Genomic DNA, 14,141 nt, shown 5'->3' on the forward strand with positions numbered 1-14,141 from the left:
CGGTCTCTTCTCCCAGGTCACTAGTGACAGGATGAGAGGAAACAGCTTCAAGCTGTGCCAGGGGAGGTTTAGGTTGGATATTAGGAACAATGTCTTTACTGAAAGGGCTGTCAGGCACTGTCACAGGCTGCCCAGGGAGGTGGGGGAGTCACCATCCTGGGGGTGCTCAAAAAAACATGTAGACGTGGTACTTCAGGGCATCATTTAGGAGTCATGGTGGCGTTGGGTTTATGGTTGGATTGGTGAACCTAGAGGTCTTTTCCAACCTTAATGATCCTATGATTGCAGTTATTGGCACCTGTAATAATAAGGTCTAGCTATAGTTATTTGTTTCCTAGGTAGTTTTTCAGTTTCAGAAGTGTCAAGGGGTTAAATTATGTTTTGGAGAAATAGAATGGTTTTTATGTCAAATATTCTTTATATTTGAACTGTCCACAACATAGTAAAATTAATTTGTAGAAGAAGCGGAGGGTAATTCTAATACCAAAATAGTTCCTAATTTCACAGAAATCTCTTCCATTTGCACATTAAAAGACATAGTTTAAAATTGAGCTCATATTTTTCCAGAAGGCTTAGAATGAGGTGGATTTGATAGGGTAGTGTCTTGGTTAATATCAAAAGGTATGCCGATTGTTATACTTGATTGTTTAGAACGGGAGGGTGTCTGTACTAAGTTGGACCAAACGCTCCCCTAATCCACTGTATGTTCGCTGTCAGCAGCCCTTGCAGATGCTCATAATGCAGATGCTCACATGCAGAAGAGCATGAGGATTGGGAAACATGAAGTGGTGCTTTCCTAATGAGCTCACCCAAGCTTCAGTCCCTTGTAGCTGTAAAATGCATTAGACTAAAGGCAGTGTAAGTAATAGCTCTTGACTAATTTTTTTTTTCTTTTCCAGTTGCTTGTGAACATGTATGTATTAAAATTCTTATTACAATAAATATTGCCTAATCTGTATCAAACTCCTCCTGTTGTCACAGGCATCTGCCACAGCATCAGAACATGCATGGGTCTAAGTTCACAAATATCATGGTAGCATTTCCTTGATTTTTTTAAAGGCATCCTTCAGTTTGAGTAGAGAATTTTATCATTAACACCTGTTTGCTGATAACCTTAGTATTTCTGAGTGGTAATACTCCCTTTGGTCTCCCTTCTCCCTCTTAAGTTGAAGAGAGCAAAATTCCATGCCTTAAGACGAACTTCCCAAATCCTTCAAAATATGCACACTTATTAATCCAGTAATTATGTGGTCCCTCTTATGAAAAAGCCCTGGTCCCTTCCTTCCTTACTTAAGGTATTTTAAAGCTTTTTTTTTTTAATGTCAGGTCTAATCTTGGATACTGAGATGAGAAATACAATAATTTCTTACCCTGTTGCTTCAGATACCTTAATCTGGATCCTAAAAATCCTGAGAAATCTCTGTACATATCTGTACATGTCTGTACAATTTGGCTCTATTCTGCATATTGTTAAACGATCCTTAGGGATTTAAGCGTTACCTTCTGTCATTCAGAGACTTGAATGTACAGAAGACCCCTGGGTAAAGTGTTCCAGAATTACAATGTGCAGAGGAGTTCATGTTCCCTTCCAGTGCATGTGTGGTTTGAAAATGTATCTCTTGCAGCCAAGCATACAAATTATCGTTACATGTTTATTGAGGAAATACTTTTTTTCAGGAGCATCTTAATTATTCAATTATTCTATCAAAAGAATGTAGCTGCAGTGTGTTGTTCTTGTACTTATTAATGTTGATGGAGCCTGTGATGGTTGTTTGACTGGGTGGCTCAGCTTTGAGCAGCAGTACTGGGGTTCGTACTAAGTTACGGTTAAAATTGGTTTTAAAGTTCAGCTTACTAATTTGAAGTATAAAATAGAATGTCTGTTTCCCTAAAATAACTATGTGCTTTTTAACCTAAGGGTTATTATCTGGGCATTTATAAATGAAATAGCTAGTTAGTTAATAGGAAAAAACATACCTATTTATGTGGACACTTGTGTCTATGTATATATGTAAAAGTAGTCTTCATTGTTGCTGCTCTTCAGTGGTCATAGGAGGCTAATGCAGACACAAAATAGCCATCTCCTTAAATTTAACTGGCATTTTGTGCATAAGCTATGGTCAAGAAAATGAGGTTGTAATTAAGCTATTGACTTGTTATAGTTGTCTGGGTTGTGAAACAGATCTGGGACATAATTCAGGCAACTCCTGTCGTGGTTTAGCCCCAGTCAGCAACCAAGCCCCACGCAGCCGCTCGCTCACTCCCCGTTGGTGGGACGGGGGAGAGAATCGGAAGAGTAAAAGTGAAGTAACTCATGGGTTGAGATAAAGACAGTTTAATAGGTAAAACAGAAACTGCGCGTGGAAGCAAAGCAAAACAAGGAATTCATTCACCCCTTCCCACGGGCAGGCGGGTGCTCAGCCATCCCCAGGAGAGCAGGGCTCCATCACATGTAATGGTTACTTGGGAAGACAAACGCCCGCACTCCCAATGTCCCCCCTTCCTTCTTCTTCCCCAGCTTTATATACTGAGCATGGCGTCATATGGTATGGAATATCCCTTGGGTCAGTTGGGGTCACCTGTCCCGGCTGTGTCCCCTCCCAGCTCCTTGTGCACCTGGCAGAGCACGGGGAGCTGAAAAAGGCCTTGACCAGTGTAAGCGCTGCTTAGCAACAACTAAAACATCTCTGCATTATCACCACTGTTTGCAGCAAAAATGCAAAACACAGCCCCATACTAGCTACTACGAAAAAATTTAACTCTATCCCAGCTGAACCCAGGACAGTATCCACCCCTTACTCCATACCATTTACATCATGCTCAGGTTCCACACTATCCCATACAACCTCATTAACCTCCACCCCACCTTCCCATCCTTTGATAAAATAACACAGATATCATTTAGTCCACAGCTTTGGGCTCCATCTGTTCTTGTGGTCACTCAGGACAGGAGAGGTGGTGTGTTGCGTGGAGTTACTGGGCACCAAAGCCAGCTCAGGTCGGGTCACTGCTGCACTTGCACTGCTCCTTGAAAGGCTTGTCCTCCATTGGTTCAGGTGGTTCCTGCTGTAGTAATTCCTATAACACGCAACTCAAATCGCAGGTTACAACAATTTAAAGGTATATCCATTACAGTCTCCACTCCTGGCCCCTTTGGGCCAGGTTATAGGTTTTAACATTGCAATGAACTCCTCCCCTTGCTCCCAGCCTGGCTAGCAACCAGGGGTTTCTGCTATAGTAATTTGCATAATATGTAACTCAAATCCTGGGTTAGAACAATTAAAGGTATTTCCATTACACTCCTAAGTAGTGCTGTTCTGGCATCTGAAGTAACTAAGGTGATTGCCGCTCTCGGGCTGCTGCGACCGTGCCTGCCACACCACAGAGTCTGGGCAAGCACCAGGATGGAAATGGGCGCTTTTCCTTCATGCCACAACTGGCCCAGGGCTGCTGCTCTGCTGGTAGCCGGTGGTTTCAGGTTTTTTGTCTATATTGTAGCAGGCTCCAGCCTCACGGAGAGCTTAGCGCAGCACAAGTGTGGAAGCCCTTTAAAGGGGTGCTACTGTTCAGGAACAAGTTTCCCTTTTCCCTTTCTTATCCTTTTTCAAGACCAAGTATATAAGCGTCTCAGCCAAAAGCAAATCCAACTGCTATCCACAGTGTTATGAATCTCCTCATAAAAGTAAAAATTAGTTAAGGTTGATGTTAAAATTATGATTGTTAGAAATATTCTGCAGGGGTATTTCCTTTGTTTTGTGTGTGTTATATGTTTTTCTTTGTACGGAAATGTCACATCGTTATTCATTTAGAAAAACAATCCTGACAAAATGACATTAGCCTGGGGCTAAATTTCACCATGCGTATTAGTTACTTAAAGATACGAGTTATAACAGTATATTAAAACAAAGTTCTAGAGCTACGCTGAAATTCAGAAGAATTATGCAACTCAGTGAATGCTTTACAAGCAAATCTATAGTATTGCTACAAGGGTTTTAAATACATATAACCTAATACAGGGACTAGAAACTAAAATTTTGTAATACTAGGGCAGAATTGTGGTTGTCTGTGTTTTGTGTTAAACACAACTTAACAAATTTTATCTCGGGTATTACAGCTCTCATTCTGCATGGCCTGGGTTTCACAAGACTGACTTTTTTTTTTGGTGTTAGTTTTTCACATGAGCCTTACCTGAGTGTTACAGAGGTGTCCGTAAGCTCGGGAGCATTTAATAACATGGGGTTTTTTGGAAAAGGTAATGGAGTTGCTAGAATACTGCTTGAAGTCAGTGTTACTTTAGTAAACATACATAACCTTAGAGCTGATGAGAATTTTCTGTTTGTAAACCAAAATTTTAGAATAGATTTGTTTTTCTGGTTGTTTTGGGGGTGTTTCCCCCTTTAAGTTGGCAGAGATGGGAATCCATTGCAAAATTACTGTTTCTTAAGCTTCAGTCATCTTAAAACTTTGGCTTCGGGCTATTGAGAATTATAACTTGTGCTGAATTTTCATTGCTTCTGGTGTAATTATTCATATCTTTTTCCTTGTGGTATTGAAATAATTAATCTCTGCAGGTAGACATCATCAAAAGAATATTAGCTCAGAATGATTAACTGTAAATCTTACTTTGCTCTGCTGTTCGGGGCCACTGTGAAAGATTATTCATTTTCAACTTTGTAAATGGGCAATAATAAGAAAATTTATTTTCAAAATGTTTTATGGAAGTGTTGAACATTCCTGTCTGCATCTAGACTTCTAATAGACATAAATCATGTTGAAGGAAATTTTTAAGCATTACAGCTGTTGACTGTGGAAGAATAAGATTTATTGTGTGTATTTCCTCTCACTTTGTTCTATTGCTTTCTTTTGAAATCTTACTTGTTTCTTGTCATCGTGCTTCTTTTTCACCATGTTGAATTCCCACAGATACTATTATCCTGAAACTGTCACTAACACTCAATTTTTTTTTCTTTACAATTCCTAACATTTTATCTTGCATAAGGTAAGATACTCAGTGTGGTCAAACCATTTACCACACAACTTCAGTGCCTTTCTGTAGGAGATACTAACGTTTAATGTGGAGAAACAAAATTCCTCTTCAAGGTGTTTTCTGGAGTAGGCATGTCTGATGGGAAGGAAACACGTGGGGCTCTAGAGACAGCTGAAGCAATGCTTTCTAGAGCCATTTTGGGGTCTTTCTGAAAGGTAGGAAAGCAAAGAAGCTGGGAAACCCCTCTGTAGATGTATTTCCACCTCCCCCAACTGCCAGAAAACTTCGTGGTGGAAGATTTTTCAGAGAATGAACTGAGTCGGAAACCGTGGGGAAATGGGTGCTGTGCAGAATCTCTCCGTTACTGGTTGACATAGCAATGGTGTGGGGTGGTTTGAGCTCTAGAGGAGTGTTTACTCTCTAGAGAGTGTGTACATCTACTAAAGAATGAATTTGATCACTGCATTGAGGAATTATGTAGCTTAAATAGTACGTTAATACAAAACCACCTTGAAGTTCTGCTTTTTGCCAATGCCAAAAATCTGATTAGCCAGTTTGTTCTGCTTGCTCGTGCATGTAATCAAATGGCATACCTAGTCTATGTTGGTATGAGATCAAACCCAGTATTTCAGCCTGCTCTTTTAATTTTTGGATACATGTTTTAGATACCTCCAAGATTTTCACTAGAAAAATAGGCCTGTCGTTCCTGTGTCACTTGTCTGTCTTCCTAGGAATGTAGTTCCTCACAGGCTGTTCACATAATAAGTAATCCTTATTTAAACAAGAACAGTGGGATTATTCATGTTGGTAAAGAACTATATATATATACACACACACTATAAATATATAGTACTATATGTAGAGTCACATTTTTATAAGGTGAACCGAGCTCCTCCTTATTGTTGCAACAATAAAGTGAACGGTGACAGCAGTTTGTCAGAAAGCTCTCAGAAATTGTGGGGAAAAGTGATATTGCTGGCTAAGAGTAAATCATCGCAATGTTGAGATCACAGTGTAAAAATATTATGTAGCTTTGAATGCTAAGTGCCTCTCTCGAATGATTAGAAGTGCACTTTGAGACATTTAATTAAGAGCTCATCTGCATTTTTCCAGAGGCTGCAGCAGTCTCTGATGTCAGATGATGGGCAGGCTGGAAAGTTGAGTGAAATGAGTTAGTTTTTTCCTAACTTTCAGGAAGAGGGAGTGGCAAGGGAATTTTTTCAGTGTCCTTTCTAGTATCATTTGTGTTGTATAAAAGAAAATGTAGATAACATAGAAACTTGTGTATTAGGTTCGTGAAGGTCTGCACATCTGCCATCAGTTATTTTGGATGTAATACACTAAATCCAAGACTTTAGCTTTTGACTTTTACTGCATGCAGTTGTAATTCTGATGTTTACTGCTATTTCCTTTTTACAACTGTCTCCTTTGTTATCACTTAATGATGTGCTTTATAGTGCTGGAGCCTTTTTATGTTAGTCTTCATTTATCTGCACCCTGTCAGGATCCTGATACAGCTTCTCTGGATGAAACAGAGCAAATAACTATTGCTGAGCAGAGCTGCCGGCTGAATTCAGTGGAAACCACGCATTTATGCGCTTCGGAAAAGCAACAGAGCTCTCTGCATCCTTCAGCTGTGAGCACTTTTGCAGGTCTAGCCGTTCCTCGGCCTCTCGGCAGCCGTGGAGGTACCTGCTTAGGTCAGGCTCGACGCCTGGGGCGTTGCGCTGGAGCTCTGCCCTCTCCCTTTGCAGGGCACGGCGTGACAGCGGCCGGCTAGAGCGGTCAGTACCAGCACCTCCTTGGGTGTCTTCAGCTCTTGGGCTGTTCTGATGTGACAGGATTTTTTTGAGAGATCTGTCGTTTGATTTCCAGCGGTAACCTCTCCCGCTCCTGAGAGCAGGCTGGTGTGACGGCCGCCGGCAGGGGCTGAGCAGGGAGCGCTCCTTCAGTGGGTGCCGGGAAACCTGTAGGCAGCCTAATGAGGGTGGTGTTGGGCAGGGTGTTCCCCGCCCGCTTGCCAGCCTCTTACACGTGATGTCTTCAGAGCTGCTCCTCTCTCTTTGGGTGGGAGCACTGAGGCTGCTTCTGTTCTGTCAGCATAAGTGTGGGAGATCTCCATCACCTGCCAACCCCTCACAGGCCAGCATTGTGCCCAGCTCTTCCCGCTCATGAGACTGTATCATTTAACCAATGATTAATCGGTTAAACTATTTAATGTCATACTGCGCGTCCGTGCCCAGGTGGGGGCTGAAGGGTCCCTGTGAGGACTCCAGCCATTGCCAAGGGCCCCAGCACAGGGGCCGGCGCCTCAGCCAGGCTGGTGGCGCCTCAGGGAAACAGGGTTGAGAAAGGGGAAAATGCCGTGCAGGAGCGAGGAGTGAGGAGAAAATTGTGAGGAGAGGAGTCAGGAGTGAAGCTGAGCCTTGGGAATGGGGAGGGAATAGGGGAAGTATATTTATATATATATATATATATATAGGGGAAGTATATTTATATATTTATACACCAAGTGTATTTTTAATTTGCAGTATGTTAAATTAATTTTCCCCAAGTGGAGTCTGTTCTGCCTAGGAGGGTAATGGATAAGTCATCTCCCAGTCTCGACCCTTGAGTGTGTCCATCTGAGGAGGGGGGTGGGAGGACCCCTGGGTGGGTGTCTGGTGGGCAGCCCACCATTTGTGGGAGGAAGGAACCTACAAACCAATTTTCCAAATCGTTTTTCAGGTTGCTTTGTTCTTCTGTCCCCTTACAAAACCACGAGAGCGCCCCTTCTCCCCTGCACATGCACTTTGTCATTAACCACGACGGTACCCTCTTTGGCCTGTGACAGTTGACTCTGATTTTATACTGTCGGGCACGGCTCATGGTTCTGAGCTGATAGCTCTCCTGGATGGCTGGTGCTGTAGCAAAGGTACAAGGCAGAGACTCTCTGCAAGGTAATTATCTCCCGATTAGTAGGCAGGAGGAACAGTCAACTTCCTACGCCCATGTATGACACTTTAACTTACCTGTACCAGCAGTAAGCAAGTCTAGTTTGGAGCAAAACGGAAGCATACATCGTTATTGTGACATAAGTGTAGATAATGTGAGTAAGTATTGTAAATTAAGCTCACCTGTTATTAGAAAAAAATGCTTTGAATTGGTGTTTTTTATTTCAAAGATTCAGTATTCCTAGCCCTGAAAATATTTCTCAGAGGACTCTGTCAGCCATTAAACTCTTAAAGTAATTATCAGCTTTATAAATAAAACAAGATCAGGAACTGTGACTGTAGGAGGAAATGGGAAGTTAATTATTTGTTTTATGGTGTGAGCTACAAAATATGAAAGTGGAATAGCATCCACATTGGCAACAAATGTTTGAATGGCTCTTTGTCCTTTGCCACCTTCTATTTTTACAGCATTTCAAATCTTTTTAGATGCTATAGCTTTAAAGATGTGCAACAGCTTAATGTGAAATTCGGAGGAAGGAAGAGGGGGTCAGTGGGTCTCTGCGAATTCAAGAGCCAAAAGTTGGGGTGCGATGAGAGCAGCAGCAGGAAGCATGGCTAGGAGCTGTGTCTATGTTGAATCAAGAACTGTTTGTTCGTTTGTTTTTCTCTTTCGGGTTGATTACTCACAAAGTTTTCTGAATATTAAAATTCAGGAATGATGACTCCCAAGAAGTCAGTTGGACTGCTGTCCTTGATCTCAATGGGTCTTGATTTCATGCTATTTATCTACGCTGGGATAATTATAAATTGAATCATTTTCAAAATATAATTTTATGCGTATTCAATTGCTGCCAACAAAATGTTGGAGAAACAGCATCATTCTTGTGTTTGTATAAAGCCATAAAGCTGTCTGAGTGTCTGTGTTTGCATGTAATAACGTTTATCTGGTGCTATTCAGATTGTTATGAAGACACTGTTAAATAAGTTCTGTTTACTTTGGCAGCTCATCTTTATTTTCCTTCCCGAGTCCGAAAAAGTAGCTTTTATTTTTTTAATCTATTTCTATTTATTTCCTGAATTCTTTCATTTCTAAGACTTTTTTTTTCATCTTCATCTTTTTTAAAACAAATGGGGCTCCGTCCTGATGCAGCCAATCTGTGGAATAAAAATGGAAATTGGTGTCATCCTCTGTGTGACGCTTGGCATCAGCTAAAGTACATTGTGTCCAAATAGTTGCTCGTACATGAGGTTCCAGGGTGAACAAAGGGGAGGAGAGAATGTCAGCCGTGCATTACAGACCAGAGCTGGGGGGGAGGTTTTGCAAACAGTTCTTTAATGGTTTCTTGTATACCGTAAGGCTTTAATGTCTCTCTGTTCTTGCAGTTAACTCCAGTTGGAACAACCATCTTCACAGGATTTTCTGGAAACCATGGTGCTACTGACATTGATGATGGTCCGAACGGCCAGATAGAATATGTCATCCAGTACAATCCTAATGACAAGGTAAGTGCATTTAGCTTTTTTTCCTTTCAGGTGTGTGAAGCAGCAAATGAACAAGAGGGTGCCGTCGGACTTCATAGAGAAATTTCTTGCTTTGTGATGTAGAGTATCCTCTCTGCCCAAGAGCCTTGCTTGCCATGTAAACACAGCTGCATTTACTTTCCCTTGCATTGCCGTGTTATTAGCAGCCAGATTGCTTCAGTCATTAATAATCCCCTGTCTTCTCCAGTGTTGTTCACATGCTTCACCTTGATTCTTGGCAGGCCTTTTCCGTCTGTGATAGGTAGTTGTATTTACTCCTACACATTTATACCTGATAGATTCACAGCTAAGAAATATTCATAGGCATGGCTAAGTTGCTCTCAAAAGAGATGTTTTGACTCTTCTCATGGAGCCATTTACATTTAAAGATCGTTGGTTTTTTTTAAAAAAAGAGGGTTATATATTATTAAAATAAAACAATAGTAATCCCTACCTGTTACCTTTGCAAACACATACTTTTAGAGACGAAAAGCTTAAAGTACAAGAATAGTCTTCAGGGTCAGATGTGTGAATTTCTCTATTATAACAAGGTTTGGCACATGGGTGATTTGTGTGAAGTGTCCCCATATGCATTTTCATAGCAAATTTAAAGTCATTTTAGCAACCCTTTTTTGCAAACAGTTATAGTATATAGACTAGACTTAGTAACCTCTCTACCCTTCCCTATTTTTACTTAAGGGGAATTCTGAGCAGAAGTGGGTTTGTGGGAAAACAGTAGTCTGATTTGCAGTTTAATTAGAAGCATAGACACATGAGTTCTGATTCAATTTGCACCATTTAAGCTGTACACCTCAAAGTTTTCAGTCCTATTTCCACTGAAGTCAACAGGAGTTTAAGCATCTACTGAATTACACTTAGTGCTTGTACTTTCTAGGAGGTAGAATTTTGTAGAATAGTGACAGTATCAAGGAGAAATTCACTGTGAACTAATGATACAAGACCCTACTTTTTAATTTTCACTGGGGTAAGGGTTGATTTTGGCATAGTTACATGCTGAGGTATAATATTTACTTACTATATATACATAATTTTAGGACAGAGATGGTTTCTTGAGAAACTTTGCAGCACCTTAAGTTGCAGTCTTTTCTGGGGAGCTGTCATGGTTTTCGCTGGGATAATCAGTTTTCTTCCCTGCAGCTGGCAGAGTGCGGTGCTTTGGACTCAGTGTGAAAACAACGCTGGTAACACACCGATGGTTTGGCTGTTGCTGGGCAGCGCTTGTGCTAGTCAAGGGCTTTCCAGCCTCCCAGGCTCTGCCGGGGGCACAAGGGGCCAGGAGGGGAGGGGGCACAGCCAAGAAAGCGGAGTCGAACTGGCCAAAGGGACATTCCATATCATGTAACGTCATGCCCAGTATGTTACTGGGAGGGGCTGGCCAGGGGAAGCAGCGATCACAGCTCAGGGACCGGTGGCATCGGTCGGCCGGTGGTGAGCGGATGCACCACTTTTTTGTTTTTTGTCCTTCCTCCTGAGGTTTCATCCCTCTCTCTCTCTCTCTCTCTCTCTCTCTCTCTCTCTCGTTATTTTCGTTTATTATTATTATTACTATTACTGTTTTATTTTAATTATTAAACTGTTCTTATCTCAACCCACAAGTTTTCTTTCTTTTGCCCTTCCGATTCTCTCCCCCGTCCCACAGGGGTGGGGGACTGAGCGAGCGGCTGCGTAGGGCTTAGCTGTTGACTGGGGCTAAACCATGACAGGAGCTTTGTTTTGCAGAGAGGCAATGTCTTTTTGACAAAAGTGGAATTGTGGTGTTAGGTTTTTGTGATATAAAGAATTTTCTGACTCTATATGTTATGTATATTTGGATTTATTTCATTTTTTAAATGTTTGCAATCATTTCTTAGAGATTAAGTTGCACAGACTTGAGCGGTCTCTTGAGTTATGACACTTCCTTCAGCGAGACTTCTTAAACGATTAAAATTACGAGTGCATGTTGTGTAGTCAGGCATTGGCACAGGCTGCCCAGAGAGGTGGGGGAGTCACCATCCCTGCAGGGGTTCAGAAAACGTGCAGACGTGGCACTTGAGGACATGGTTTAGGAGGCCTGGGGGTGTTGGGTTGGTGGTTGGACTTGATGGTCCTAGAGGTCTTTTCCAACCTTAACGATTCTGTGATTCGATCATGTTACATTCTCCAGCTGTTCTTTGTACTGGTGGTACGTATGACTGGAGAGTTTCTCTCCTAAACTTTACAGAGAAAGGCAAGGGTTTTCCACGGAAATAATGGGTATTAAAATGTTACGCTAGCATCATCTTTTAACTGTGTGCATAACGGAGGTGGTGTAAATAAATGCTATTCCCCTACCACACAGGTTTCTTCAGTCATCTCTGACATGATGCTCATTCCTCAGACCCTTCCTCCTACTCTGAAAACGATATATTGCTCAAAACTATCCTGAAAACTTATTCTAGAAGCATCTCCCAGAACCACAGTAGCCTTGAGCTCAGCAGAGAGGGGTTTGTCTTACCGCTGGCGAAGGACATGATAGCATCTCTGAGTGGTTTGGTCTGGTGTTTTGCCACAGGGAGAGTTAAACATTTCTGAAAACTTTCCTTTCCTCTCTCTCACTCAGTGAAACTTGTTCTTGTTGAGGGATTTCCCTGGTTGGAACAACTTCTTTGGAATAGTTAGTTGCTTTATTGCATCTTTTCCTTACCACTTTTGTATTCCAGATTAAATATATCTGACTCTTCCATATGTATGTAGACTTTCTGTGCATAATATTGCTTTACCTAGCGATAAGTTTTGTGCCTGTGCTAGCCAGAGATGAGTTCTCGTCACTGTAAGCTGCTTCATCTTGGCTGTCACCTTGCAGAAAGTTACTGCATAATATCTGCTACAAGTGGATTTTCTTCCTTAACCTGGGAAACAATTCTGCCACGCTCAAAAATGATGTGTACAGCTTAGTGCAAAATTTCCCTATTTTTCTGCTTCTAGGATCCACCTCTGTTGTGTGACGAAGATGGCCGCACTGTTGTTTGGCACCAATGACAGTGTCCTGCCTTAGAAAAAGCAGACTGATTTATAGCTCATAAGTTTCACTGAAGGGTAGTTTAGGCATTCGAGAAAAAAGCAGTAAAAAAAAAGAGGTGTTATTCTGGAAATGCAATTTAACTTAATTATTTTCTTGTTTAATTGGGAAGATATATAAAAGCCATGTAGAAAAATGAATGCAGATCATACTTGACACAGGGCTGGGCTGTAACTATCATGTGAAGGAATGCTGGAAAACTTTTCTTAGCTCTTAAAAGGTAAGGATCAAGTCAGTTAACATGGCAAAAAGATTCTGTCTCCTAATGCAGGGTGCATTTTTAGATTCCTTATGGTTTTATTTCTACCTGAAGGTTATTAAGACAAATGCATCCTCAAAACAAGTTCTGGACTCTCTCCTTACTAGCTAATTTTACTGAGGTTCATTGTATTGTGTTTGGTGAGGAATCAAAATTAAACATTTTGAGTTTATCTGGCATTAGGGAATATGCATAATGCTTTTGCTGAACTGATTTTTCACCTATCATCTCTCTGGGGAGTAAATTGAATTGTTATTCGCATGACTTTCCCCATTTATTCAAGGTTACAGGCCAACAAATGTCCTAAGTTATGGAGACTGCTGTACAAAAGCCCTTTGCTGTCCCTGTTTTGAAGTGAAAGGAGAACCAGTTTTGTTCTCTTGGAGTAAGCAGGTGACAAAGCTGTGTCTTGATATTCCCGACTTCCAGCATGCATGGCTCGTTTCAGTACCGGATGGAAATGTAGCTGAGAGGTGATGGTGTTGTGCACCTCTTTTAATCCCCTTGGAGCTCCGTTAGAGTTTGGGCTGCAGCAGAAGTAAACGGAGTTTGCAGAGGGATCGCAGGGTTGATCTGATGTGCTACTGTCAGGAGCTGCGGCGTAAACTAACACCTGGAAGCTAAGCTTTAAATCGCCACCGAACGATTGCACTTCTGTGCTGTGTTGGAGCAAGAGGGGCCCAAGATATAACCAGTTGGGGAGGAGGTTAATGTTTTCTGCTGAAATTGTGCTGAACCTTGGTAACAGTTTAGATTGTACAGTTCCACTTAAGTGCATCCTCCTGCCAAGGAAAAGGCAGTTATTCTGAGAGTGCCTTGGCTGATTCTCAGCTGCAGAGTCTTTTCCAGCTGGCTCTGGCCTTTTAAATCAGAGATAAATGGTCTAAAGCAGTTGGGAGATCTTCCTTGTGAATTAGAAGTGGCACATTTATGTGTGCGTGTGCGCGCACATGGCATCATCTTCTATGTCGCACAGTTCACAACCTGCTGGCTTTTGTTGCAAATACAGTTAAAAGAAAGGAAGAGAAGAAAACATAGAAAACCTTAAAATCTCTGCTCTGGACAGTGTATGCAATTTTGTTATGCCATCCAATCGATCATGTCGTTGTGGCCTATCTGAAATGTGTTTTAACTTTGACGCGTGTTAAATTTTATCATACTGTGTTAACTTTTTCAGACTTCCAACAGGACCTTTGATATTCCTCTCACTTTGTCCGGAGCAGTAGTTCTACGAGAGAGACTAAATTATGAAGAAAAGACGCGTTATTTTGTCATTGTTCAAGCAAATGTAAGTATAGGTGTCGCAATGACCGTTTGTGCTGCTGATTTAGGTGGGGTTTTAGTTTGCAGATGTAGAATTTTCTGAGGAAAGGAAAAGTCTCA

At 41.6% G+C, this 14,141-nt stretch overlaps 1 protein-coding gene across 5 annotated transcripts in view; it reads left to right on the forward strand.

The window, feature by feature from the left end:
• The window catches only part of PCDH15 (protocadherin related 15), a 695,790-nt gene that overhangs the window by 421,215 nt on the left and 260,434 nt on the right, over positions 1-14,141 (forward strand). For all 5 annotated transcript variants that reach the window (XM_075109425.1, XM_075109424.1, XM_075109422.1 and 2 more), the window contains 2 exons: positions 9,304-9,423; positions 13,936-14,046. In XM_075109425.1, the coding sequence (XP_074965526.1) occupies positions 9,304-9,423; positions 13,936-14,046 (231 nt within the window). The remainder of the gene's footprint in view (positions 1-9,303; positions 9,424-13,935; positions 14,047-14,141) is intronic.

This window comes from Phalacrocorax aristotelis, chromosome 14 (genome assembly GCF_949628215.1).
Source record: "Phalacrocorax aristotelis chromosome 14, bGulAri2.1, whole genome shotgun sequence".
NCBI classification, from domain to species: Eukaryota; Metazoa; Chordata; class Aves; order Suliformes; family Phalacrocoracidae; genus Phalacrocorax; species Phalacrocorax aristotelis.